The sequence below is a fragment of the Myotis lucifugus genome, unplaced genomic scaffold, assembly GCF_000147115.1.
Source record: "Myotis lucifugus unplaced genomic scaffold, Myoluc2.0 scaffold_961, whole genome shotgun sequence".
Classification (NCBI taxonomy): Eukaryota; Metazoa; Chordata; class Mammalia; order Chiroptera; family Vespertilionidae; genus Myotis; species Myotis lucifugus.
The window spans coordinates 54,341-81,035 of NW_005872009.1; the positions used below are offsets into that span (position 1 = coordinate 54,341).

Sequence of the window (26,695 nt, forward strand, 5' to 3'; positions counted from 1 at the left end):
GGCGCTGGGGGAGGAGGATCGCGTGTGCGTGCGCGCGTGCGTGCGCGCCGAGGGGCGTGGCCCACAGCACGCTGTGCGCGAGGCGGATGTCCGGGTCGGCTGGGCCGGGGCCGCGGACGAGATGGCGGAAGGCGGGGGCTCCGGGGAGCGACCAGATGCGGAGACCCAGAAATCCGAACTCGGGGCCTTGCTGAGGACCACGCTCCAGCGAGGGGCGCAGTGGTGAGCGCCGGGCTCCCTGGCCGCCGCGGGGGGTCGGGGGTCCGGCCCTGGCGCTCAGGCCGGGCCCCACTTTCTCGGCTCGGGTCGGGGCCCGGCGGGGGCGATGCTGCTGGTCCGGAGGAGAGTGGCCTGACCCCGGCCCCGCGGGAGAGGGACCCTGCGGTCACTTCTGGGGGGAAGCGTGGGCGGAGCCGAAGGTCGTCCCGGCTCCCGGAGCCCCGGGGGCGGACCCGGCGGGAACGGGCTGCAGGACGGGGACGGGGCCGGGCCGGGGAGTGAGTGCTCACGGGGACCTTCGGGAGGAGGAGAGCCCTCTCCCTCCGCGGACTCGCCGGTGACCTTGGGGGAAGGCGTCCACCCGCGCCGGCCGGGCCTGCCTGTGCGGGGCGCCCCCCTCCCCGCCCCGGGGTTGAGCGAAGAAGAGAAGTAGATACTTTGTAACTTGTAAACTGCGGAGCAGAGGCCCCGGGCAGGAGCTGAGCCGAGGCCTGCGAGCTCAGATGGTTTCAGTAGCAAATGTCAGAAACAATTGTGGCCGCAGCGTTTCGGAGCCCAGATAAGACGACGACGAAGTCCGGCACTTGGAAGAGCAAATCGGAGGCGGGCGATTCTTACGAAATCGTTCCGCAGGAGGGACAGCACCCCTGCGGCTGGAGAGGTGTCTGGGCGGCGCTGCCCAGGCGGCCGCGTGGTGTGGGCAGGCCCTCCTAGGGACGCAATTGGGTAGGGACAAGCGAGACATTGGGATTAGCAGGGATTCACATACGGCTCCCCGAATCACATACGGCTCCCCGAACTGAAAGACAGGACAAGCTTTTTTATTGTTATTGATTTTAGAGAAAGGAAGGGGCGGGAGAGAGAGAGAGAGAGAGAGAGAGAGAGAAAGAAACACCGGTGTGAGAGAGAGACATCCATCCGCTGCCCCCCGCATGGGCCCTGACCCGGCAGCCTGGGTACTGCCCTGCCGGGAATGGAACCCGCCACCTTCTGGGGAACAGGACGGCTCTCCAGCCAAGTGAGCCCAGTGGCCAGGGCAGCAGTCACTTTTAGAAGTTACCCTGCTTAGGGGTGATTTCTGAAGAATACTCAGCAGAAGCAGAGGACGTTTGAGAGAGACGAAAATCACACACAGCACTTGGAGGGAAAAGAGCATTTTAGAGATTTGGATGTAGTTATGGGTCCTTCCGGCCCCTGGGAAGCTGCCTGATCTGTGAGGTCTGTCAGTTATAAAACTTGAAGGACTCACCAATATAAATGTGCCTTGTTTAATCACAGATATGTTCCTCTCCTGCCTTATTTGTAAAACAGCATAGGGATACTTTTATTTATTTTTTATCTTTTAATATATTTATTGATTTCAGAGAGGAAGGGAGAGGGAGTGAGAGAGACATATCAATGATGAGATTCATTGATCGGCTGCCTCCAGCACATCCCCCACTGGGGATTGAGCCCGAAACCTAGGCCTGTGCCCTTGGCTGGAATCAAACCTGGGACCCTTCAGTCCGAAGGCTAATGCTCTATCCACTGAGCCAAACCAGCTAGGGCCACAGGGATACTTTTAAAATGTAACCAGATCAACTTGCTTTTTGGCAAGGTACATGTACCTAGACACTCCTGTGTGTGTGTGTGTGTGTGTGTGTGTGTGTGTGTGCTACACATATACAGACATACACACTTAAAAAAGTGTATCTTGTTTGGTCTTCAGAGGACTACTGAAGTGCTGGATGTTATTATCCCACTTTCAGAAAGAAAATTAGTTTCGTGCCATTTGTGTCAAGCAAAGCAGTGTAACCAAATTGTCTACCTGGACAAGAACCTCTATAAAATCATTATGAAATTAGTGGCTTGATCATTAGCAAACAAGATTTTATCTGTAGAAATATTTCCTTTAAATAAGCATTTTGAAGCCAATCATTTCCTTCCTTTCATTTATTCATTCTTTCAGCAATCATTTCACTTAATGGATACTCTCACAAGTATCGATTAGCTCTCTCTGCCATGTAGGGCCTGTTTGAGAATGTATTTTTTTAGGGGGGGGTTGCTTGTTCCCTAAATGGAAAGACCATAAAAAAAAATGAAGGAATCAGCTGCAGAAACGTACAACCTCAGCTTTGCTGTACAGTGAATTTTCCTCCGTCTCCAGGTATCTTATTGACAGCCGGTGGTTCAAACAGTGGAAGAAGTATGTGGGCTTTGACAGCTGGGACGTGTACAATGTGGGAGAACACAACATGTTTCCTGGCCCGATAGATAACTCCGGACTCTTTTCAGGTGCGGTATCTGCTGCTTTTCTTTTCTTCCTTTTTGCTTTCTGTTTTGACAGTACATTTGTTGAAGCTGGGACAGTGACAGCAGCAGCAGGAGGGCCTCGGCAGGCTGCTTTGACCCTGGAAATGTTATCGGAAGAAAGGGGCCCAGGCGGGCTGCGTGGTTCATGGGGAAGTCAGAGAAAAGGGGGCCTTGGAGACAGGGTCAGGGTCAGCCCAGGACGAGCTGCCACTGCCATTGCTCCCCTGGTTGCAAGTCTCGTGGGGACCCTTAGGAGAGTTTAGGAGCTGCTCGCCTGAGAGGGAGGAAGAGCGTGGGTGTGCTCCCGGGAGGGAGATCACTCCTATGGCTTTTCTTTCTTTTTAAATTGGATTTTAGATAGAAAGGAAGGGAGAGGGAGAGAGAGAAACACTAATACAAGAGGCACATCGATTGGCTGCTTCCTGCATGCCCCCTACTGTGGATAGAGCCTGAAACCTGGGCATGTACCCTGACCGGGAATCGAAGCCAGGACCTCTTGGTCTATTGGGCGACGCTCAATCCGCTGAGCCACACCAGCGGAGCTCCTGTTGCTTTTCTAACTGGTGTTCATTTGGGCAGTGGCCTGGGGTCATGTTTATATGTAACACACCTGACGTTCCTCCTGTGAGGGGATACAGTGTCTTCTATTTGTGTCTATACTAGGTCTTTACAGACCCTCAGGGAGAAGCTAAGTTGGTTTCATCCTAAATTAACTGCTTCTAACAAGAGCATGCTTCTAGTGTTTGAAATCTCTCTTTTTTTGCCAACTATTTCTGCTAGAGATTTTATTTTATTTTTATTTTTTTCAATTAGCAATAATCGCTCCTCGGTTAAACCTCATTGGCTACAATATTGCCACTGTGCAAAGCTCTGCTAGAGATTTTAGATGAGTATATGGAATAGAAAGAAATAGGGTATCATTTTGAAATTACATCTGGAAACTGAAATTTGGGAACCAGAATTTTCTTTGTTACCTTAACTGTGGAACAAATTGTAGACCCGTCGATGTTCATCAAGCATTTCTGTGGTGGCTGTTTGTGTAGAGGTGGTAGGAGGAGAGGTGGAAAGTCCGCTGAGTTGTGGTCCCCATCAGCTCCTCATGGGCCAGGTGACCGGATTGCAGAAGTGATGGCGGACACGCCTGAGCTCAGCGGGCGCCTGTGTCTGCAGAGAAGGCAGTCGGCCTTCCCTCGGCTTGTGCTGCCCGGCGTCAGACTCCGTGCAGGCAGGACGGGCATCTGTCTCCTGTGCCCAGAATCAGGGCAGCAGGACGGCAGACAGTGCGTGAGGCTTGACCAGGGACCTGGTACTAACCTGGGTGCTTTAAAAGACGAGCAGTGCTTCGGCCCACACCCATTGAGGGGCGTCTGAGTTACATAATAAGCAATGCCATGTGCTTTGTTTCCTGAAGTAGGTCACAGAATGGCTTTTTACCATGAAGTTGCCTCAAGGGATCATTGCAAAAATGTCTGCACTTGTCCTTTTTTCTCTTTTTTTAAAAGGAGAATGCTTTTTTTTTTTAATGTATTGATTTTTTGATTTTTTTTTTTTTAGAGAGAAGGGAGAGATCCCCAGTTGGGGATGTGCCGAGGGCGATTGATGAGTGGTTCTCTCTCATCATTGATGTTCTGTCTCTCTCCCTTTTCCTTCCTCTCTGAAATAATAATAATTTTAAAAAGTATATATTAAAAAAAAAAGAAGGGAGAGAGAGAGAAAGAAAAGCATTGATTTGTTGTTCCACCCTCTTATGCATTCATTGGTTGTTTCTTGTATGTGCCCTGATTGGGGATCAAACCTGCAGCCTTGGTGTATCAGGACGATGCTTCAACTACCTGACCTACCGAACCAGGGCTAAAGGAGAACTCATAAGGCTTTTAATAGTAATAGTCTTAGGAATCTTAAGTTGTCTCTTGAGCTTGAATGGCTGTAGTGGCCAGGTGGGCTATTCTATTAATGGTTCTGGTCAGATTTCACATTATGTCTAACTGAGTGGTACCAAGGCCAGCTAGTGTTGAAATTGAGAAGGACCATTCACATGCACGGTAGTACCAGAATCATACTCAGATTTCCATGCAATGTTTACCATGCAATTACTTGTTTGTGAACTTTGTAATGGTTAATAGAACAAAATTTTTTTTGCCCAACTGGTGTGGCACAGTGGTTGAGTGTTGACCCATGAACCGGGAGTTTGTGGTTCGGTGCCCTGTTAGGGCACATGCCTAGGTTGCAGCCTTGATCCCCAGTAGGGGGCATGCAGGAGGCAGCCACTCAATGATTCTCATTGATGTTTTTATCTCACCCTCTCCCTCCCCTTTTTTATTATAAAATTAAAAAAATATTTAAAAAAATAGTAATAGTGATGAGAATCCTAGAGCTGGAGGGGCTCTGGGAAGGTATGCTACATGACCTTTATCTAAGGGCAAACATTCCTTTTGTGGTCCCCCAATTTGGCTTTGGCTTGAAATACTTGCTGTGTACTTGGGAAGTGAGAAGTACATTCCGTTTAAACTCCGTAACACTGACAGTGCAGGAACGACCTGTCTCAGGCAAATGAGGGGAACCCCCTTCATTCCTAGGCCCTCAGTCACTTGCCAGTCCCTGTCTGGCTGCCTTCCACCTACGGTCATGGGAGTGACTTGGAAGGGGCTCTTGAAAGTGGGGGAAGTCGAGGGTAGAGCATATCCTGGCTGGTGGTGTCCGCCGAGCACCCTTCTCTCCTTCTCCCTGTGCTCCTACTAGACGTCAGACAGACGCCTCTGCTTCGACTAACCTGTGCTCTCATCTTCTTCTTCATTTGCCTCTCTGTTGAAGACAGTTGCAGAGGCTAAATCTTCATTTCAAACCCATGTGATTTTTAGCATGATGCCCTTGAACTGATCCAGTTTTAAATGAAACTAGTGAACTGCATTGAAAGTTCCAGTTAAGTTTCCTACATTTGCACTACAGTGTCATTAGAAAGACGTATTTGGGAAAATTGTCACTGAGCCTCAGGGAAAAGAGCCCTATAGAACTGTTGTACTTGGGGTTGATGATGCTGAAAGCTGTTGGTTCCTTGATTGGTTTGAGAGAGGGAGAGAAGAGGAGAGAGGGAAAAGAAGAGAAAGAAGCATCAATTCACTGTTCCACCCGTCCATGCACTCTTAGTTGATTCCAGTATGTGCCTTGACCGGGGATCAAACCCAGAACCAACTGAGCTACCGGACCAGGACTCCTTTCCCACTGTAAAGGCTTCTGGCTGCTGTTGGCCAGATCTGCATGGTGCTCAGTGTGAGAAATGAAGAAGGTGTATCTCTCCAAATAAGACAATAAGTGAATAACTTTTAACTTCCATAGTTTTTAATTTATAAATTAGACAAAAGTTTGGAGTTTAAGTATCAATTTTTTTTAATATGTTTATTGATTTCAGAGAGGAAGGAGAAGGGAGAGAGAGAGAAAAACATCAGCGATGAGAGAGAATCATTGATTGGCTGCCTCCTGCACACCCCACACTGAGGATCAAGCCTGCAACCCAGGCATGTGCCCTTGACCAGAATTGAACCCGGGACCCTCCAGTCTGCAGGCCGACGCTCTATCCACTGAGCCACGCCAGCTGGGCTGGTATCAATTTTGGGAGGAATCTCTTGGAACCCCTGGACCACCCTTCTGTTGATGAACAGAAAAGGTGTGGGGTCTGTCAGTGTTAATAATCAGCCACAGCGGCTGTGGAAAGTGGCTCATCACTGAGGACTATCCACTCTTTTTAAAAAGAAATTTATTGATTGGGGGTTGTTTTTTTAGAGAAAGAAACATTGATTTTTTTGTTCACTTATTTATGCATTGGTTGGTTGCTTGTATGTGCGGGGATCAAATCCCCAACTGGCGTATCAGGACAATCTCTAACCTACTGAGCTACCCGACCAGGGCCCCCTTTTTGTTTTAAATTGTAGTAAAATACATAAGATTTATCATCTTAACCATTTCTTAAAAATATGTTTTTATTGACTTCTCTCTCATCATTGATGTTTCTTTATTTTTTTATTTTTTAATATATTTTGTTGATTTTTTACAGAGAGGAAAGGAGAGGGATAGAGAGTTAGAAACATCGATGAGAGAGAAACACCGATCAGCTGCCTCCTGCACACCCCCTACTGGGGATGTGCCCACAACCAAGGTATATGCCCTTGACCGAAATTGAACCTGGGACCCTTGAGTCCGCAGGCCGACGCTCTATCCACTGAGCCAAACCGGTTAGGGCCTTTTTTAAAAATTTTTAAATTAAATCTTTATTGTTCAGATTATTACAGTTGTTCTTCTTTTTTCCCCCCATAGCTCCCCTCCACCCAGTTCCCACCCCACCCTCTGCCCTTACCTGCCCCCCACTGTCCATAGGTGTACGATTTTTGTCCAGTCTCTTCCCGCATCCCCCACACCCCTTTTTCCCCCAAGAATAGTCAGTCCACTCCCTTTCTATGTCCCTGATTCTATTACAATCACCAGTTCATACTGTTCATCAGATTATTTATTCACTTGATTTTTAGATTCACTTGTTGATAGATGTGTATTTGTTGTTCATAATATATATCTTTACCTTTTTCTTCTTCTTCCTCTTCTTAAAGGATACCTTTCAGCATTTCATATAATACTGGTTTGGTGGTGATGAACTCCTTTAGCTTTTCCTTATCTATGAAGCTCTTTATCTGACCTTCAATTCTGAATGATAGCTTTGCTGGATAAAGTAATCTTGGTTGTAGGTTCTTGGCATTCATCACTTTGAATATTTCTTGCCACTCCCTTCTGGCCTGTAAAGTTTCTGTTGAGAAATCAGCTGACAGTCGTATGGGTACTCCCTTGTAGGTAACTGACTTTCTTTCTCTTGCTGCTTTTAATATTCTCTCTTTGTCTTTTGCTCTTGGCATTTTAATTATGATGTGTCTTGGTGTGGTCCTCTTTGGATTCCTTTTGTTTGGGGTTCTCTGCGCTTCCTGGACTTGTAAGTCTATTTCTTTCACCAGGTAGGGGAAGTTTTCTGTCATTATTTCTTCAAATATGTTTTCAATATCTTGCTCTCTCTCTTCTTCTGACACCCCCATAATTTGGATGTTGGTACGCTTGAAGTTGTCCCAGAGGCTCCCTACACTATCTTCATATTTTTGGATTCTTTTTTCCTTTTGTTTTTCCTGTTGTGTATTTTTTGCTTCTTCATATTTCAAATCTTTGACTTGATTCTTGCAATCCTCTAGTCTGCTATTGGATCTCTGTATAATAGTCTTCATTTCAGTCAGTGTATGCTTAATTTCTAGTTGGTCCTTTTTCATATCCTCGAGGGTCTCACTAGATTTCTTGAGGGTCTCACTAAATTTATCAGCGGTTTCTAGAAAATTCTTGAAAAACCTTATAAGTGTGGTTTTGAACTCTATATCCAGTAGTTTGCTTTTCTCCATTTCTGTCATTTGTGACCTGTTTCTTTGTCTCCGCATTTTTTATGCTTCTCTGTGTTGATAGAGTGGCTTTCTGTGCTAGGTGTCCTATAGGGCCCAGTGGCTCAGCTTCCCCAATTACCTGAGGTGGACACTCTTGGTGCACCCCCTTGTGGGCTTTGTGCACAGTCTTGTTGTAGTTAAGCCTTGATTGTTGTAGGTATCACTGGGAGGAATTGACCTCCAGGCCAATTGGCTGAGGACCAGCTGTGTCTGCAGTGGGAGAACTTCTGTGCTGGAGACACTCTTCTGGGGCAAGACTTGCTTCAGTGGGGCTTTGGTGCTCACTGAGTCTGCCCCCTGAGTGTGTCCCTTATGGATCTGAGGAGTTGTAATCTGGATGGTCCCACTCTGACCACTGGGTACACTGGCTCTTGGATCTCTAAGGAGGTGCTCATTTAGCCTCTGCCTGAGGCTACCCAGCAGGAGCTATGGAGAGATCTGCAGATTCCTCTTCTTTGTTTGGGGTTTGGAGGTGCCCAGACGAGGCCCAGCTGTGAAGCAATGCAGGCTGCTGTGGGGCCTTGGGCCTTCTTTTGGAAGTTCTGGGTCTCTCTGACCCAGCTGCAGTTTATTAGGTAATTTTCAGATTGCAAAGGGCCAGGCCTTTCAGATGCAAAAGCTTCTGTGCACAGCTTGGATGGGGCAGGGTCTCATGGAATCAACAGGGTGGAGCAAACAGCTATGGCTGATCCTCAGCCCTGCCCTAAGAGGCCCTGTGTCCCGGTAATCGCTGCAAGCACCTCTGAGAGAAAGCCACCCTCGATTTCCTACCCATGCCAGACAGTCCAGTTTCTCCCCGTATGAGTCTGGGTCCCCAGAGACTCTCCCAGAACTGGAGTTCAGAGCAGTCGGGAGCGTGTGACTCCCTCCCGATTGAAAAAGACAACTGCGTCCTCAGTTGCCAGCCCTTTCCGCGCACGGCTCCGTACCTCTGCACTTTACTTCCACACAGCACCTCCTCTGAGTCTCAGTGTGCTTTTCTCTTTCCTTCTAGTTGTAGAATTTCCACTCAGCCAGTCTTCCTGTGGTTCTGGATGATGTCTGTTTTGTCTTTTAGTTGTATTTTTGAAGTGGTTGTGCGAGGCAGCAATTTCCCGTGTTTACCTATGCCGCCATCTTGGTTTTCTGACATCATTGATGTTTCTATCTCTCTCCCTTCCTCTCGGAAATCAATAAAAAAATACTAAAAAAAAAGAAAACTGCATGGGCTCAATGACTCTTGGTAAATAAACTTAATTCATTGGCTGTTTGTTTGCTTTCTTAGTAAGTCTTGAGGGGAAGACAACATCTGACAATGCAGTTTCACTACCAGGATATTATGTTAAATGTTCATAATAATTAGCCATTTTAATTGTGGATGTACTTTGGGAATGTAAGTTGGAGCTTTTCTCTTCTAACCTCCTAGAAGGAACACCAGTTCCTCATAAAATGTTCAGAAAACATGGCTAGAGACCAAGGATAGTCAGGTCTGCTCTATTCTGGCCAGTGACAGAGTTTTGTAAGTTTGTACTGTTCTGAGAAATACTTTTCTGATTTCTGAAAAAGACATAAGAATCTTGTAAAACAAACATTTCTGGGGAGAAGAGCAGTGAATTATAAGCTGTTTTCCTTTTTCAGATCCTGAGAGTCAGACCCTGAAAGAACATTTAATTGATGAATTGGACTATGTATTGGTCCCAACTGAGGCCTGGAATAAGCTAATAAACTGGTATGGCTGCGTAGAAGGCCAGCAGCCCATCGTCAGAAAAGTGAGTACATGCATGATCACACGTGCTGGTCAGTGTCGCACTGCTCCCTGGGGGACACGGGGGTTGGGTTCTGCGGAACTGGATGTGCCTCAGTGGTTGAATGGAGGTGTGTGAGGCCTTCTTTCTAGTTCTGCAGGGAATTGTGGTTGTGAGTGGTGATGAGGGAGGCTGCTCACCTAGGAAGTGACAGTGAGTGGCCTTCAAACATCAAAGCTGGCAGTGGCGTGGGCTGTGTTTAGCGGTGCCATGGGAACACTTGCTGCATGAGAGCAAGTTCACCTGGGGTCATATGGCCATGCTGGGATGCACTGCTTCTTGTTTATCTCACAGCCTTGCTGATTCTTCTGCTTTTTCCCCTGTGCCTACGTGCCTTTGGCCACACAGTTGAATATCTCAAAAAACAGGTTTTTATAACCCAAAGAGGAATAGCCTCTTGAAGGAAGGCAGGCCCTGGGGTAAACACCCAGATTGTTAAGCCCTCTGGTAGACAGGACTCAGGAGAAGACTCCCGCCCTGACGCCCACCTGTAGTTGGCTTGTCCTACCGGAGGGGGAGTCACAGGAGCCTGCGTGCCTGCTGATAGGTACTAGTAGGCATCGGGTGAATTTCTCTCTGCCTGGAGTGTTGTTCCCTCCTTAGCAGAGGAGGAAAGAGCTGTAGTCTTGAAGCCATGCTTCTAAGAGTCAATAGGCCAGAGCTACCTTCTTTTTCTCCAGCTTGAAACCTGGAACCTGGAAAAGGGTTCAGGATCACAAGTTTAGGTGCTTGCCAGCTTCCTGCAGAAGTCCCCTGCTGCCCAGTACTGCCATGTGGCGAGTGTCCTGCCAAGGACTATAGCCACAGTCTCTGGTCCTCTAACTCTGACAGACGCCCGTGACGCAAGAGAGGCACCGTGATCCCCGAGTAGAGATGAACAGTGCCTTCCGTTGCGGGGGACGTTGCCAGCTTTGGTTCCATCCTGGTGCTCTTGGTTGGTCCTAATGAGTGGAAAAGGGTTTTTAACGCCTAGGCCAGATGCCAATGGCTTGAAAAATCTGAACTTTTTGCCCTGGCCGGTTTGGTTCAGTGGATGGAGCGTCGGCCTGCGGACCGAAGGGTCCTGGGTTCGATTCCAGTCAAGGGCACGTGCCTGGGTTGTGGGCTCGGTCCAACATGCAGGAGGCAGCCAATCAATGATTCCCTCTCATCATTGATGTTTCTATCTCTCTCTTCCTCTCCCTTCCTCTCTGAAATCAATAAAAATATATTTTTTAAAAATCTGAACTTTTGATCTCCTGATCACTTAAGGAAAGTGCTTATCATGTGGGTGGATTCTGCCTTTTGCCTCCGCTGAGCCATGTTGCTTCCAGGACTGCGCAGGTGTGGCAGGCTGCCCCTTCACCCGCGCCTCTCTCCCAGGTCGTGGAGTACGGCCTGTTCGTCAAGCACTGCAAGGTGGAGGTGTATCTGCTGGAACTGAAGCTCTGTGAGAACAGTGACCCCACCAACATGCTGAGCTGCCATTTCAGCAAGGCCGACACCATCGGTGAGCAGCTGGGCCGGGCTCTAGGGCCCATTGGAGAGAGTGCAGAGCATTGTGGCTGGTGGGAGGGAGGCTGGGTGCCCTCTTCAGACGTATTACCAGGTCATCTCGGGTTGGGGCTACCAGTCCTGACCTGGGAGCTGCTCCCCAGGGTGTTCTTGCGGGGAGCTAAGCCTGAGAGTCATATTCTATAGAACACCAGGCATGGTCCCTGCCCACCTGACATCTGGTGGTAAAGATTAAGAAATTCGGATTCAGCCCTAACCGGTTTGGCTCAGTGGACTGAGCGTCAGACTGCGGATCCAAAGGTCCCAGGTTCGATTCTGGTCAAGGGCACATGCCTGGATTGTGGGCTCGGTCCAACGTGCAGGAAGCAGCCAATCAATGATTCCCTCTGATCATTGATGTTTCTATCTCTCTCTTCCTCTCCCTTCCTCTCTGAAATAAAAATATTTAAAAAAAAAAAAAAAGAAATTCGGATTCAGAGAGCTTAAAGTAACTTATTAAACAACCTCAGGGAGAAAGTGACAGAGCCGAGTGTTTGAAACCAGATCTGTCTCAACTCCAAGGATAAGTGTTCTCACTTCTCGGTGTTGCTCTGGGCTATAAATGGGACCCGATCATCAGAGAAGGACAAGAGTAGGGAACGTTTCCAGGCCTGAGGCCAGAGGACGCCCATGGAAGATGTTGGCCTGAGGTCAGTCAGAACTTTTGATCCTGAGCGTCCTGTGGCCCTCGAAGAGGAAGGTGGGTGGGCATTCGCTTGCCAGGGCCGTCTGCAGCCTTCCCTCTGGAGGCAGCCCTGAGCGACCTTCCTGCCTGTCCCCAGCCACCATCGAGAAGGAGATGCGGAAGCTGTTCAACATCCCTGCGGAGCGGGAGACGCGGCTGTGGAACAAGTACATGAGCAACACCTACGAGCAGTTGAGCAAGCTCGACAACACTGTCCAGGACGCGGGGCTGTACCAGGGTCAGGTAGGCGGGCCAGGCCTGCCCAGCCGGCGGCTCAGCCGGGGGGAGGGTGCCAGGCATCTCTGGTTCTGAGCATGTCTGGAGGGAGGTGGTTCGCACATTCCACATGTGGGTCTCCTTTTCTCTCAGGTGCTAGTCATTGAGCCCCAAAATGAGGATGGCACGTGGCCAAGGCAGACCCTGCAGTCAAAGTAAGTGACCGTTTCTGCCGGTGGCTGGGCACAGGAGTGAGAGACTCTTCCTAAGGCAGCTACCAGGCTGAGGAAAACGTTTCTTGGATGAAAAAATGTATTTGACTTTATAGCCAGAGGCTGTCGTCCTGGTTGCAGGCGCCGGCCTTTGCTGGGCAGCGTCCATGGGAAGCGGTCAGGGCTGTGAGTGAGGCAGGAGGTGGCTTTGTTTCTGTCGAGGCTCAGGCACCTCTGTCTCAGGAGGTGCCCGTGCGGGGTGTGGAGCTGTGCATGTCCCGAGAAGGGGCAGAAGGAAGGGATGGACTTTGCTGATGGTGTAGGCTGGGGAAGCAGGGTCTGTGTTCTGATGGTCATGGGACAGTGTTGGGCTTGGCTCCCTTTCCTCAGTCAGGCCTTGGACAGTGACTGTGCACAGTGATGGGTTCATAGCTCCTTTGAGAATCATGGTTTATGGGTTGATGCTCAGCCACGAGCCACATCTGCCGACTCGCAGTCCCCTTCGAAAGGCTGCCTGCGCAGCGGGGAAGGGGCTGGTGTTCCTGAAGCAGAGCTGTGAGTGCGCGCCCATGCGGGGGACTAGTGTTGGTGTGGGGAGGGCACAGCTGAGGGTGCTGTGAAGGCAGTACTAAGGCCACATGGGCTCTGGATATTGAGATTAGTCTTCAGGGGGGGCTCATCCTACGAGCAGCGTGCAGCCTGGAGGGCATCTGAGGAGCGAACCGGGCAGCAGAGCAAGGGGTACAGGCTGCGCATGTCCCAGGGCCTCCCGCTGGGCTCGGCATGCTTGACGTGCAATTGAGACCAACTGACGTGAATTGAAGCAGGACCTGTCTGGTGGAAAGGGGCCGGGAGACCAGAGGCCTGGCCAGAGTCCTTTCAGGAGCAGAGGGATCCCTTCTGGGAGGTGTGGCCTGTGTGTTCAGCATGTTGGTGGCAGGAGATGCACAACAGAGGGTGAGGTCTCCCCTCACCTAATAGGTGCACCTGAGAGTCAGCTGTCTCCCACGGGTGCCTGTGTCCCAGCCTGCAGTGCCCCCGCATGTGCTGTGAAGTGCCTGAGGACAGATGGCCCAAGCATTTCCTAGACACCAGTCACTGTTCTGCACACGGGTCTTGCTTTTGATTTGTTTGTCAAGGGTGTAGTTTAAAAAGACTTTGTGTCATGTACATTTTTGAGCAAATCAAACAGTATCCTTATGTATATTCATCACTGGGTTTCTTTTCAACTGAATTTACTCTAAAAATTACTGACAGTATTTTCTAGAACATTTTAATCAATTGTCAAAATTTTGTGTTTTTTTTTCTTTAATTTCAACCTGAAAATTGACAGGTCTTGGATATTTGTAATTGGCTTATAAGGATTTTTGCTCTTTGAAGTTCAAGGGAATAGTCCTGGCCAGTGTAGCTCAGTGGGTTGGAGCATCATCCCATGCACTGGAAGGCTACGGGTTCGATTCCTGAGCAGGACATGCACCTCGGTTGTAGGTTTGATCCCCAGTCAGGGTGTGTATGAAGCCAACCGATCAGTGTAACTCTCACATCGATGTTTCTCTCTTTTTCTCTCTCTGTCTGTCTCTCTGTCTCTCCCTTCTTCCGTCTCCAAAATTAAAAAAAAAATTAAAGGTAATAGAATAACCAGTAAATAATTACTACGAAGGGGAGTATTAGACCACACACCTTGAGGTCCTGTATGTCAGAATTTGCATCAGCTCCTGTGGCACCTGTTCCACCCCTGAGAGATCTGAGGCTGCCACATCAGACCCGCCTTGGGCAGTGACTTTCTGCTGGCGTAGGAGACGGGATGCCTGCACCCCAGGGGACAAACCTGAAACGGTGCTAGGTCAGCTGCGTGGTGGCAGGGAGTCCCTTGGCTCTGATGGGTCTCCCTTCACCAGCGGTCTGGAGTTCTTGGACTCCTTTGCAGCGTGAGGATAAGGCTCTGTGAGCACAGCAAGTGGTCAGGGTCCGAGAAGGTGGGAGGTGAGAGGCTGGGAGACCCTCTCCCTCTCCCTCTCCCTCGCTGGGACTTCAGAGTGTGGAGCAGAACTCAGTTCCCTTTAGGCCCCCAGGTGGTCTCCTGACCTCTGCCCACTGCTGCCGGGGCTACGGACAGGGTCACTCCTTATCCGGCCACATGTTGCTTTCTTCTCACAGGGACCCTGGCTGACACCAGATCCCATGAGGCTGGGCAGCTGCAGTGACTGCGTGCTCTCATCGGTTTCTGTACTCTAAAAATAACCCCACATCTGGAAGGAAAGCCATCATTGTACCGTTTGACACAGTGCAGAATGATTCACTCTCCTTCTGCATATTTCTATATGGATTTTAGTAGAAAGTTGATGAAATTGATATCTATTGACTATTTGGGGCAATTCTTGAATTAACCTGGAAGTGGGAATAAATGTAAACTAAGATGCTGTGAAAATATTGAAGTAGGAGTTTGAAATAGGCTCCTCACATTTGGTGAATTTGTGAAAGAAAAGCACTCCCCTTGCGTAGTGAAAGCACATTGCCATTTCTGTCTGGTGTGCTTAGGGCCAGCTGTTGAGTTTGGGACAAGTATTTTGGGTAACTCATCTCTGTGCTATTTTTCTGTGTCTTTCACTGGTAACTCTTAAAATTCAGGGAAGCTCATGAGGATCAAACTTGTGGTTTATCCTCCTGAAAGACTCAGTACATGACCAGGTGGTTGAATGACCAATTAATTTCTTGAAAATAGGCTTTTTGCAATTTAAATAATTGAATATGGAGAACATTTATTTATTTAAATATGTTGTTTTTTTTTAAATACATTTTATCGACCCTCCACAGAGAGGAAGGGAGAGGGATAGAGAGCTAGAAACATCGATGAGAGAGAAAGAGAAACATTGATCAGCTGCCTCCTGCCCATCCCCCACTGGGGATGTGCCCGCAACAAGGTACATGCCCTTGACCGGAATCGAACCTGGGACCCTTCAGTCCGCAGGCCGACACTCTATCCACTGAGCCAAACCAGTCAGGGCTAAATATGTTTTTTAAAAAATATATATTTTATTGATTTTTTACAGAGAGGAAGGGAGAGGGATAGAGCGTTAGAAACATCAATGAGAGCGAAACATCGATCAGCTGCCTCCTGCACACTCCCTACTGGGGATGTGCCCGCAACCAAGGTACATGCCCTTGAACGGAATCGAACCTGGGACCTTTCAGTCCGCAGGCTGACACTCTATCCACTAAGCCAAACCGGTTAGGGCTTAAATATGTTTTTATTGATTTTAGAGAGAGGAAGGGAGAGAGAGAAATATCAAATGATGGGAGAGAATTATTGATGGGCTGCCTCCTGCACGCCCCCTACTGGAGATCCAGCCTGAAACCCGGGCCGGGGCCCTGACCTGGATCGATGCTCAACCGCTGAGCCACACCAGCTGGGCAAGAGGATATGTATTTCTTGAGAAGAGACCTAAGGCATCAAATAGGGCTTGCTTTTTGCTAAAAGTCAGTAGCATTGTTTCTGCTTCTCTTTCCCAGATCAAGCACTGCGCCTAGCAGAAATTTCACTACCTCTCCAAAATCATCAGCGAGTCCCTATTCCTCTGTGTCTGCCTCTCCCATTGCCAATGGTGATAGCACTAACACCTCTGGGACGCACAGCTCCGGTGTCGGCAGGGGGTAAGAGCAGGCCCTTTCACTCGGCTCCCTCCCTCTGAGTCCTTTCTGAGCTCTCGCGCTGCTGCACTAAGCTCGGGGGCCCCGGTTCCCACTCGAACCTGCCGCGTGTGGCTTCTTGCTCCACTCCGTGCTCACAGTGAAGGGTGCCGCCTGTACTGACTTCAGTGGTTTGTTCTCCCACCAGCTGGCGTGGTCCCACAGCCCAAGTCACTGGTGGTCATGGGGTCACTGGGAAAGGAAGGGCTGGCCTATGGCAGAGGAGCTCCGAGGGGGTGACTCGCTGTGGGAGAGCCCTGCCTGCTTCAGGAGCCTCTGCCACGCAGCACAGACAGGGTGGACTCGCTCTCAGGCGCAGGCAAGACTGAGTGTGGCCTGGAGGTGGTGGCAGGTGCACGCTCTTGGTCATGGTAGCCACGGTGTTCTTTTCCTGAAGTCACCTGGCGGCTGGCCTTCTGGAGGATACAGAATTAGCCTTGGCCACAGCCTGAAAGTGCAGAATTCACATAGCATTTCTCCTCCTCAGGGTGTGCTCACCACCTGCTCTCCTATCACATCAATGGTGGGGGGGATGGGGTGGCTGGGGCTGCAGAGGGGAGGAGAGAGAGCTTGTATTGTGGGGTTATTACCAGACAATTCGAGAGGCCCTGGCACAGCCCTAAAAGGCGTCCTGAGGGCGTGTGTGCAGCGCTCGCTTTTATTGGTGATGTGGGTTGTGTTTTCCAGTGGATCTGGCTTCTCTGCTTCGTATAATTGTCAGGAGCCCCCATCGTCTCATGTCCAACCCGGGCTCTGTGGACTTGGAAACCTGGGGAACACCTGCTTCATGAACTCTGCTTTGCAGGTAAAGGGGGGAGCTTCAGTCTGTGACCTAGTGTGGACGTGGGTAGGAGTGGCCTGAGACCATCACCTGGGAGGTTAGCTGCCAGGTGACCCACCAGCGTGGCCTTCTGGGAGGCCGTGCCTTCCTGTGGGCGCCTTTCAGAGAATGTGCTGAGTCCTCCCTGCGGCTGGCGTTGACCCCGTTGGCCCTTTAGCACGGGGTCTGCCTGGACCTCTGAGTGCCCTCCAGGGTGTGAGCGCCGATCCCGCTCTCTTCCAGTGCTTGAGCAACACCGCACCCCTGACCGACTACTTCCTCAAAGACGAGTATGAGGCCGAAATCAACAGAGACAACCCTCTGGGGATGAAGGGCGAAATCGCAGAGGCCTACGCAGAACTCATTAAGCAGATGTGGTCTGGGAGGGATGCTCACGTGGCGCCTCGCATGTTCAAGGTGGGCCGTTGTCTGTGCCCCCCGCCCCGTGTGGGGGAGACCAGTGTCATGCTGTTGTGAGGCATTCTTTTGCTTGCATTTTGAGATTAAGATGGAATCTGAGCCTGGCCAGTGTGGGCCAGGGGTTAAGTGTGGACCTAAGAACCAGGAGGTCATGGTTCAATCCCCAGTTAGAGCATACGCCTGGGTTGCGGGCTTGATCCCCAGTGTGGGGTGTGTAGGAGATAGCTGATTTATGATTCTCTCTCATCATTGATGTTTCTCTCTCCCTCTCCCTCTCCCTTTCTCACTGAAATCAATAGAAATATATATTTTTTAAAAAGATGGAATCTGAAACTAGAAACCCCACATGATCAGACCCTTCTTTCCTGTTGGTCAGCCATTTAGTGACTTACCTTCCGTGACCTCAGCCCCACCTCTGGGCTGGGGTACTTGAGAAGTCTTTTATCAGCTGGTTGCTCAGAATGCTGTGTTCTGTGGTGCCGACCTTTAAACAGCCAGCAGCTTAACCCGGACCCTAAAAATTCAAGTTGAGTTCCAGTATCATCTGAAGCTGCTCCAGGTCTCTGAGCCGGGAACCTATACCCACAGTGGTTTGAGTTGGGCCCCCTGAGTTAGGAATAGGGTTGGCATTACTGGAAGGTGATGTGAGGGGCAGTGAAAGAAGATTGGGGAGGCCTGACTGGTGTGGCTCAGTGGTTCGATTACCCTCAGGGCACATACCCAGGCTGTGGGCTTGATCCCCGGTGGGGGGCATGCAGGAGGCAGCGGATTGATTATTCTCTCGCATCGATGTTTCTCTCTCTCTCTCTCTCTCTCTCTCTCTCTCTCCCTCCCTCCCTCCCCCTCCTCCCCCTCTCCCTTTCTTTCTCTCTCTCTCCCTTCCCTCTGAAATCAATAAAAATATCTTAAAAAAATAAAAAAGAAGAAAATTGAGGAGGAGATGGGCAAACGGCAGTGGGCGCTTGGAGTAACTTGGTCTTCCCGTTGCCCTAAATGTGTTTCCTGCTGAGGGGGGTGCCTTGCCTCCATGTTTTGAAATCTGGGAATCCTCTTTTGCCTGCATCCCTGGGCTTCCAGGAACCTTCATGAAGCACATGGTAAAGACAGGCATATTGATTCCAGGAGGAAACATGAATAGCACCTTAGTTCATTGAAAAAGTTAAAATCTTAGATGGTTCATTGAAATTGAAAACTAATTCTTTTCATCCCCATGGTCATATTAATTCCTGGGAAATATAATTAAGTTATTTTCACATAGTAAGTCATAAAGAGACTACAATTGGGTAACAACACATTGGGCTGGTGCTCACGTCAACAGACGATGAACAGGCAGTGTTTAGGGAGATGAGGGGAGCGAGGCGTTTCCTCTGACGGACACCGCTCTGCACTGTGGGGTGTGGGAGCCACGAGGCACTTGGAATGTGGTAGGTGAACAAGGAGCTGCATTTTTTATTGTATTTAATTTTAATTAATTTAAGTCGGAGTGCACATGTGGTTAGTGGCTCTGCTGTTAGCACAGGGAGAGCAGTGGCTCCAGCTTTAGGCTCATGAGAATCTCTCCTTCTGCAGGTCTGGGTGGGCCTGGGATGTGCGTTGCCAGCACGCTGCCCGGCGAGGCTGGTGTTGCTGGTGGGGAGCACACGCTGCTGTGTACCCTTTGTCAGCGCCAGGCACACGGTATTTGCTAGGCCAGCAGGGCTGGTGTGTACCCTTTGTAAAGCTCTTCCGGAGGCTGAACCAGAGACGTTGGAGCAGCACTCATGTCCGTTCTAGGAGGTGGGCTGCTCAGGGGCCACCTTTGCTCTTCTGTTGGGCAGTGGCCAGGTTCCAGAGCCGTTGTCATCCCGGCTTTCTGACCCAAGGCCTCTCTTGGTGAGAACTGCCATCCCCTTTATGGCCCTGGAGCAATTAATCGGGCTCTTCAGTCAGATGCCCCTTCCTGTCCCAGCTCACTGCAGCGCTTTCTGTTCTCTCTCTCTCTCTTTTTTTTTTAATCCTCACCCCAGGATATTTTTCCCGTTGATTTTTAGAGAGTGTGGAAGGAAGGAAGGTGGGAGAAAAAAGAAAAAAGAGAGACATCCATGTGAGAGAGACACATCAATCAGTTGCCTCCTGCACATGCCCCGGCCCAGGCCAGGACTGGGCCTGCATCCCAGGTACATGCCTTTGACCGGGAACCAAACCCAGACCCTTCGGTACTTGGGTGGACGCTCTAACCACCAAGCCAACCCGGCCAGGGCTGCAGAGCTACTTTTTATGACAGTATCCAGTCTGACTTCCCTGACTCGTATTCTTATGTCCTCCGATGCCCTTGCTTTGTCGTAGACCCAGGTGGGCCGCTTCGCCCCTCAGTTTTCTGGCTACCAGCAGCAAGACTCCCAGGAGCTGCTCGCCTTCCTGCTGGACGGGCTGCACGAAGACCTGAACCGCGTGAAGAAGAAGCCCTACCTGGAGCTGCAGGACGCCAATGGGCGGCCGGACGCGGTGTGTCATGGAGACTTTTGAACATAGTCTTCCAGAGACGTTGCCTGCTAGTGAGAGTCGCAGGGACGTTCTTTGGTTCTTTTGAGTATTGGTGCCAGGGCCCTGGTTGCCTGTTGTCGTTGGTGATGTGGCCATGGCTTCTGGTAGAGAAATGCATTCCAGGTCAGAGAGCGAGAGGGTTGCTCAGGTCGCTCCTACTGCTCCCTCATGGCATCTTCATATCGAAGTCAGTTTGATATCATTTCATTGGTGACGCGGAGACTGGGGCACGCTGAGCTGTGCAGTGCCCATGGTGTGCGCTCAGAATAGTTTCTATAACATTACTAGGGCATTTCACTTCTTACCTTGATCTTCTGATCTATGAAAAGGGAACTTAGTGTATAAGTTACCCTGTCACAGTGGAGTGACCAGTATGGATACTTTAAAGTACATTTACATCTTAGAGGAAAAGCCACTAGAAGCTAAAGGCTCACTGAAGGGCTTGGAGCTTGGGAAGCCCTGTGCGGCCCGGTCAGGTCTGTGTGCCCACAGTGCTCCCAGTGCGACGTCTCCCATCACAGGCCAGACCGATGCCTTGTCAACACCTCAATTGTGTGATTGGGTGTGGAGCTGCCTCATGGTCCATCAGAGCTTTTTTTCTTTTAATATTCATCTGAGGATACGTTTTTCATTGATTCTATAGAGAGAGAGACAGAGACAGACATTGATGTGAGAGAGAAACATCTATTGGTTGCCCCTTGCATGCACCCCGACGAGGGATCAAACCTGCAACCTGGGTATGACCGGGAGGCAAGTCCTCAACCGTTTGGTGCCTGGGAGGACACGCCAGCCAGCTGAGCCACGCCGCCCAGGGCTCCGTCTCGGGTTTCGCTGTGAATCATCGTGGACGAGGGTACAGGACTGAGGGTGCTGTCAGTGTCATTTCTCCTTTCTCTTTTCTTTCAGGTGGTGGCAAAGGAGGCCTGGGAGAATCACCGGCTGAGGAATGACTCTGTGATTGTGGACACATTCCACGGTCTCTTCAAATCTACTTTGGTTTGCCCAGAATGTGCTAAGGTTTCTGTGACCTTTGACCCATTTTGTTATCTAACGCTCCCGCTGCCCTTGAAGAAAGATCGGGTCATGGAGGTCTTCCTGGTTCCCGCTGACCCCCGCTGCAGGCCTGTGCAGGTGAGAGCCTGGGCCCCCTCACAGCACCTCCGTTTGGAGTGGTTTCCAGACCCAGAGTGGGGCCGCTGGCATCTCCCTCGGCAGAAGCTCATCAGCTGCCACGGAAAGCCCTTGGCACTTGCCTACGTGTGCCCTTGGCCTCCATCAGGCCTTCGTGGAACCCCATCCTTCAGAGCCTCGGTGAAGGGCTCCAGGCTGCTCTGCCACCGTTCCCCATGCTTCATGCAGCTGCAGGAGCCTGGCTCATCTGCTAGGTGGTCCTTGAATCTGAACGTTTGGGACTCAGAAGCAGGGCACTTTCTTGGTCAGGTTCCCCCTCAGTCAGCCAGGAGAGCTTGGCCGGAACAAAAGGCCAGGTGGCTCACTGCATGACTACTGAGTCTCCTGGTATTCGTTTCTTCATCTCTAAAGAAAGGTGCCTGTGGGGCTGGTTGGCAGTTGTATAATTTTAATAGTTCTTTGAAGAACATGGTTAAGAATAAAATAAAACCGTGTTGCCCGGGCTGGTTTGGCTTAGTGGATCGAGCGTTGGCCTGCAGACCGAAGGGTCCTGGGTTCGATTCTGGTCGAGCACATGCCCAGGTTGCAGGCTCGATCCCCAGTAGGGGGCGTGCAGGAGGCAGCCAGTCAATGATTCTCTCAGCATTGATGTTTCTCTCTCCCTCTCCCCCCTGAAATCAATAAGAAACACATGAACAATAATAAATACATAAAATAAAGCTGTGTTCAGAGGGAAAGAGTTGGCCCGGCGCCTGTGCTCTGTCTGGACAGGGAGGCGGGTGCTGGTGCAGAAGCCCTGCCTGTTGGCTCTGCTGGCCGCCTGTCTGGCCTGACCTCACTGCAGACTGTTCCTGGAAGGACACTCCTGCCCTCGCACATGCATGCTCTTCCCGACTCACCTCCTGCCGTTTGTGGCGCGCCCTTGCCTCTTCCTCACCCCCCGTCTCGCCTTTGCAGTACCGCGTGACTGTGCCGCTGATGGGCGCCGTGTCGGACCTGTGCGAGGCTCTCTCCCGGCTGTCTGGCGTTGCTGCAGAAAACGTAAGGCAGGGCGGGCAGTGCCCTCGGCCGGTGGGGGCACTTCAGAGTCCTTTGGAGTTTGTTTTCAACCTTGTAGCCACTTTTGGGGGGTGGTTCTTATTGGCTAGCACGGAGGTGATGGCGTCTGGATGCTCAGGACCTTGGCCCTGCTGACGGTGGTGCACACTGCTGCCGAGACCCTCCCTCCCAGACCCGTCTGGGGACACCAGCTCTCCTCCATTGGGGTCGCACTAGCCATGGTCGGAGGCCAGGAGGAGGGCTCTGCTCTCAGCTCTGCCACCCCTTCCTGTAACCTCCCTTATAAGAGGAGGTAGAAGTTCTTTCCTGCCCCGAACTCTGCTGTCTGTGTGACATGGTGATGTTCTCGATAGAAATCTGTGTTAGAAACAACTGCCCGAGCTGGGCTGTCTGCTGACCTGGCTGGTTTGGAGGTGGCCGAGTGAGGCGCCCCCCGGGCATGAGGCCCACTTTCCGGACGCTCCCAGCCCGTCAGTGCCCTTGCTCCTCCCGCTCCCCTTGCTCCGCTGCTGGTTCCAGGCAGTGGTGCTGTGGGTGGTCCGTCTTCCCTGTGCTGAGGGGCCTGGAGACTTCCGGCCCAAGAACATGTCAGAGACTCTGGACGACTTCCCGTCCCCGTCAGCTCTCCTCACCCCCCCTGCCTCTCGGGCAGAGCCCATGGGGACTCGCTCAGACATGGCCAGCCTGCCTTCAGCTGGTGCCGCCGTGCCGCTCCCCGTGGGCCTCAGCCCTGAGCTCGGGTCGGTTAGAGGGCGCGCTCTCTGGACGCACATTTCTTTCATTTGTCCCTCGGTTTGAAGCAGGTGTACTCTTGATCCGTCCTGTAATCTTTCTGCTCCTGTTGATTCTTAGATGGTGGTCACAGATGTGTATAATCACCGCTTCCACAAAATTTTCCAAATGGATGAAGGGTTAAACCACATCATGCCTCGGGATGACATTTTCGTGTGAGTACTCAGTGGTTTCGGCTGCAGGGTCACAGGAAACAGTCTAGAGGTTTCCCTGCTCGTGTCTCCAGAGCAGAATTCTGCCAGTTGGGGCCCGTGTGGATCTGCCCTCACCCCTGGGTGCCAGAGGTGGGTGTTAGGGAACTGCGGGCAGCCATCCGTGCTAAGCACCTCCTGGGCCTTCAGAGCCAGACATTCCAGATAGTTCTCAGCATGAACACAGCCTTTTGTCAGCAGTTGCTACCTGAGAAGAAGGCCTTTGCTACTCAGTGGTCCGACAGGTGGTGCTGCTGTTAGAGATGCCTTTCTCAGGAACAGGCCCAGCGTGGGAGGAGCCTTGGGAAGACACAAGGATGTCCAGGGAGCGCTCGTCCTTCCTCCATGCCACAGGCCTGGCCCCTGAGGCTGGTGCCATGGCGAGGGACAGGGTTGATTTAAAGAGCCTTTTTCAGCTGCAGATTCTTTGAGCTCTGAGACTCAGGTTCCTCATTCCTGTGGGGACAGCACACTCCAACCCCGGCTGGTCTCCCTGGCCTTCCCAGCTCCTCCTGCTTCGGGGTTGCCCTTGTAGCAATTCTGTGCGCCCCCCTCGCCGAGTGTAAGCTGGCCTGCGCCCCCCGCCTCCTACCTGCTGTCTCTTTCCTTCCTCTCGCTCGCTCGCTGGCCTTTGGTGGAGAGGGTGTTTAGGGTTTTGTTGGTTTTGTTTCCGAGTGAGCAGTGCACTACACGACAGAGGCCTTTCCTTCCCTTTATGTTTTGCCCTGTGACGCCTCAGTCACTCTAAAACGAATGGCCCTCGACCACGCCCACGACCCTCGCTCTATTCCCACGGCACGGGCCCCCTCCCTCCTCAGAGCATCTTCCCTCACTTTGCAAACGGCGGGCCTGAGGCTCATCCTGGGCCGCAGCCTAGGGCATGTCCATTTCTGACCCCAAGTCCTTCCTGGAAACCAAGGCTGGTACACAGCTGAGCTGAGAACTGGATGTTGCCCGTGAGGAGGTTGACAGACCCCCGTCAACGAAGGGAACTGCACAGGCTGGAGGGCCAACCACAGGAAAGCCCATTGTTTTCAAGGTGCATTGAAAATTGTCTCAGGAAAACACCACAGCAGCACCTGGTGCTCTGAGCATGTGGTGCGGTGCTGCTGAGAGACGGCCTGCCACCTGGCCCCGTACGGCGGGGGATGGTGTGGCCACTGAGGAAACAGACTTGGACGTTAGGGGCCTGGCCTGGTCACAGCAGCCAGAAACTGGCAGGATGGACCTGGAGTCTGGGCCAGCTTCACTCCAAGGCCTGGTTCGTGACCTTGATGTTAGACCACCAGGGCCTTACCCTAGAGCACTGGGCATCTGTGAGGTCCGAAAGGTTGGCGACCGCTGCCCTAGAGCACACCTCGGACTTTTTGTGAGATTTAAAAACAGACAAACTCCCACATTTATTGTAGTCAGAACTGCTGGCCAGGCATCTGGGGAGGGGTGTGTTTGTGTGATTGTGTGTTTATAGTTTTCAAAAATTGAATCAGTAAGTTTGTGTCTCCCCCTATAGGAAGAGGGAAAGACTACAGTCGGTTGCCAGCAATTTTGGTAACATCTGTTCCAGGATAAAACATCTAAATCTCCTCAGTCCCATGTACTCACTAAGTAAGACACATTTTTCAAAATCATTGATTTATATTTACCAGTTTCTTTGGTTATCACTGATTTTTTAAAGATTTAGATAATGATTCTTTTACTTCAGTGTTTTTGAACAAAAATGACAAGCAATTCATTTTATAAATTTGCTTCTTCATTTGAAATAAAGGGTCTTTGGCTAATATTCTAGGTGTACATCTTGTATATTTTGTTTTATTAAAGGACAGGGCACTGAGAATGCTTTTTTAAAAGTTGAATTCCTTGGTGACAAACAATGAGTTTGGTGGCCGGGCCCCTGTGTGTCTCTGTCTGGAGTGATGGGCCGGATGACAGCTGGCGGCTGTGCTGATCCCGCTGAAGGACCACAGGCTGTGGTTGGGGAAGGAGGATCCATGAGCCCCGAGTCCCGGGTCGCGTAGTGACCCTCCTTGGGACCAGCCTCTAGAATTGCCTTGAACATGGATTCTCTGCCCTTTGTGCTAAAGTGTGCTCTGTCCCCGTCACCATAGTCACGGCCACCATGTAGCTGCAGCTCAGATCTGTCGCTCGTGGGGACCTGCTCCTGACTGTTCCTCTAATGTGATTGACAGGTACGAGGTCTGCAGCACCTGCGCCGATGGCTCGGAATGCGTCACACTCCCGGTCTACTTCAGGGAGAGGAAGTCCCGGCCGTCGAGCCCTTCCTCCGGGGCAGTGCTGTATGGACAGCCGCTGCTGGTGTCGGTCCCCAAGCACACCCTGACCCTCGAGTCTTTGTACCAGGCTGTGTGCGAGCGGATCAGGTTGGTTCAGGACAACGCTTTGCTTGTTACCTGAAATCAATGCATTCGCAGTCCTAGCGGTGCCAGCCCCTGGGAGGGCCAGGCAGGTGCTGTGGGCACGGGGCACATCTTCAGCACCGTGACTCGGGGCACCTACGCTTCCTCCTGTCCCTGGAGCATGTTTGTCACAGCTGTCAGTCACCTGCGTTAGGGAGTCTAGTGCTTTGGTTGCATTTTGTATTCGAATAAAATTTTTGAGCCCTGAAGGCTTGGCTCAGTGGATAGAGCGTCAGCCTGCGGACTGAAGGGTCCCAGGTTTGATTCCAGCCAAGGGCACATGCCTGGGTTTCGGGCTAATCCCCAGTAGGGGTCGTACAGGAGGCAGCCAATCAATGATTCTCTCTCATCATTGATGTTTCTAGCTCTCCTCCCTTCCTCTCTGAAATCAATAAAGAAATATATTTAGGGGGATAAGGAACATTTGTAATACCTTAATCGATAAAGGGAAAAAAAACAACAAAAGATTTTTGAAGAATTCCACTGTCATTCTGAAGCGGGTAATTAATGTCACTGGGAAATGCTTTTGAAAGTGACGGTGCCACGTGACATGGAAAACACCTTCCTGGCGTCTTCAGTGACTTGGTAGCTAGGCACCTTGTCCTTGGGTCCCTCTCAGTTTCTTCAAGTGCTGAGCCATCACGTGATTGTACAGCCTTTTATTTAAATTGCCTTGTGGGTAACTCCATACATTATGAACTACCTGTAGGTGAGTGGTGGAGAAAAACACATAAATGTTACAACTGACCATTTTTCTTTCATTTTCAAGCCGCTACATAAAGCAGCCGTTGCCCGAGGAGGTGGGCAGCTCGCCCCTGGAGCCCGGAGCCTGCAATGGCTCCAGAGGCAGCTGTGAAGGTGAGCACTGGCCATGCTGTGGAGCTGGCTGACCAGCCCCTTTGGGCCTCCCCATTCCAGAGGTGCACACGGGAGACGGAGGCTCAGGGAGGCGGGGGGGGGGGGGGGGCCTCTGCCTGGAGAGCAGACGCAGGAGGCCCCTGCTGCTGCCCGCCGTCTAACTGGCACCTCGAGGACTCTTCGTAGGCATGTGGGCCTGGCTTCAGCTCAGGCAGACTCAGCTGAGCGGGACTTGCCCAAGGTCATGAGACAGAGTGAGGGTCTGATTCTGACCCGTTGGGATTACAAAGTAGGTGCTTCTTGCCCGGCTGGTGTGGCTCACTTGGTTGAGCGTCAACTGTGAACCAAGAAGTTGCTGGTTGGGTTCCGGGTCAGGGCACAGGCCCAGGTTGTGGGCTGG

At 51.1% G+C, this 26,695-nt stretch overlaps 1 protein-coding gene and 1 pseudogene across 6 annotated transcripts in view; one reads left to right on the top strand and one right to left on the bottom strand.

Moving 5' to 3' along the window:
* Window positions 1-42: 42 nt before the first annotated feature.
* The window catches only part of USP4 (ubiquitin specific peptidase 4), a 32,634-nt gene continuing 5,981 nt past the window's right edge, over window positions 43-26,695 (top strand). Inside the window, exons 1-16 of one of the 6 annotated variants that reach the window (XR_002827233.1) lie at window positions 43-222; window positions 2,366-2,493; window positions 9,588-9,718; window positions 11,117-11,243; window positions 12,070-12,215; window positions 12,342-12,403; window positions 15,911-16,051; window positions 16,775-16,892; window positions 17,151-17,324; window positions 19,653-19,811; window positions 20,757-20,981; window positions 21,939-22,022; window positions 22,893-22,987; window positions 24,534-24,628; window positions 25,210-25,401; window positions 26,207-26,295. Coding sequence is in view for 5 of the 6 variants with exons in the window: in XM_006106969.3 (XP_006107031.1) it covers window positions 122-222; window positions 2,366-2,493; window positions 9,588-9,718; window positions 11,117-11,243; window positions 12,070-12,215; window positions 12,342-12,403; window positions 15,911-16,051; window positions 16,775-16,892; window positions 17,151-17,324; window positions 19,653-19,811; window positions 20,757-20,981; window positions 21,939-22,022; window positions 22,893-22,987; window positions 25,210-25,401; window positions 26,207-26,295 (1,972 nt within the window). In the remaining variant the exon portion in view is untranslated. Of the gene's footprint in view, window positions 223-2,365; window positions 2,494-9,587; window positions 9,719-10,434; window positions 10,820-11,116; window positions 11,244-12,069; window positions 12,216-12,341; window positions 12,404-15,910; window positions 16,052-16,774; window positions 16,893-17,150; window positions 17,325-19,652; window positions 19,812-20,756; window positions 20,982-21,938; window positions 22,023-22,892; window positions 22,988-24,533; window positions 24,629-25,209; window positions 25,402-26,206; window positions 26,296-26,695 lie in introns of those variants that run through there. The other 5 variants (XM_006106969.3, XM_023747748.1, XM_006106970.3 and 2 more) reach the window with 5 other exon arrangements.
* Window positions 3,258-3,381, bottom strand: LOC111824139 (annotated as a pseudogene).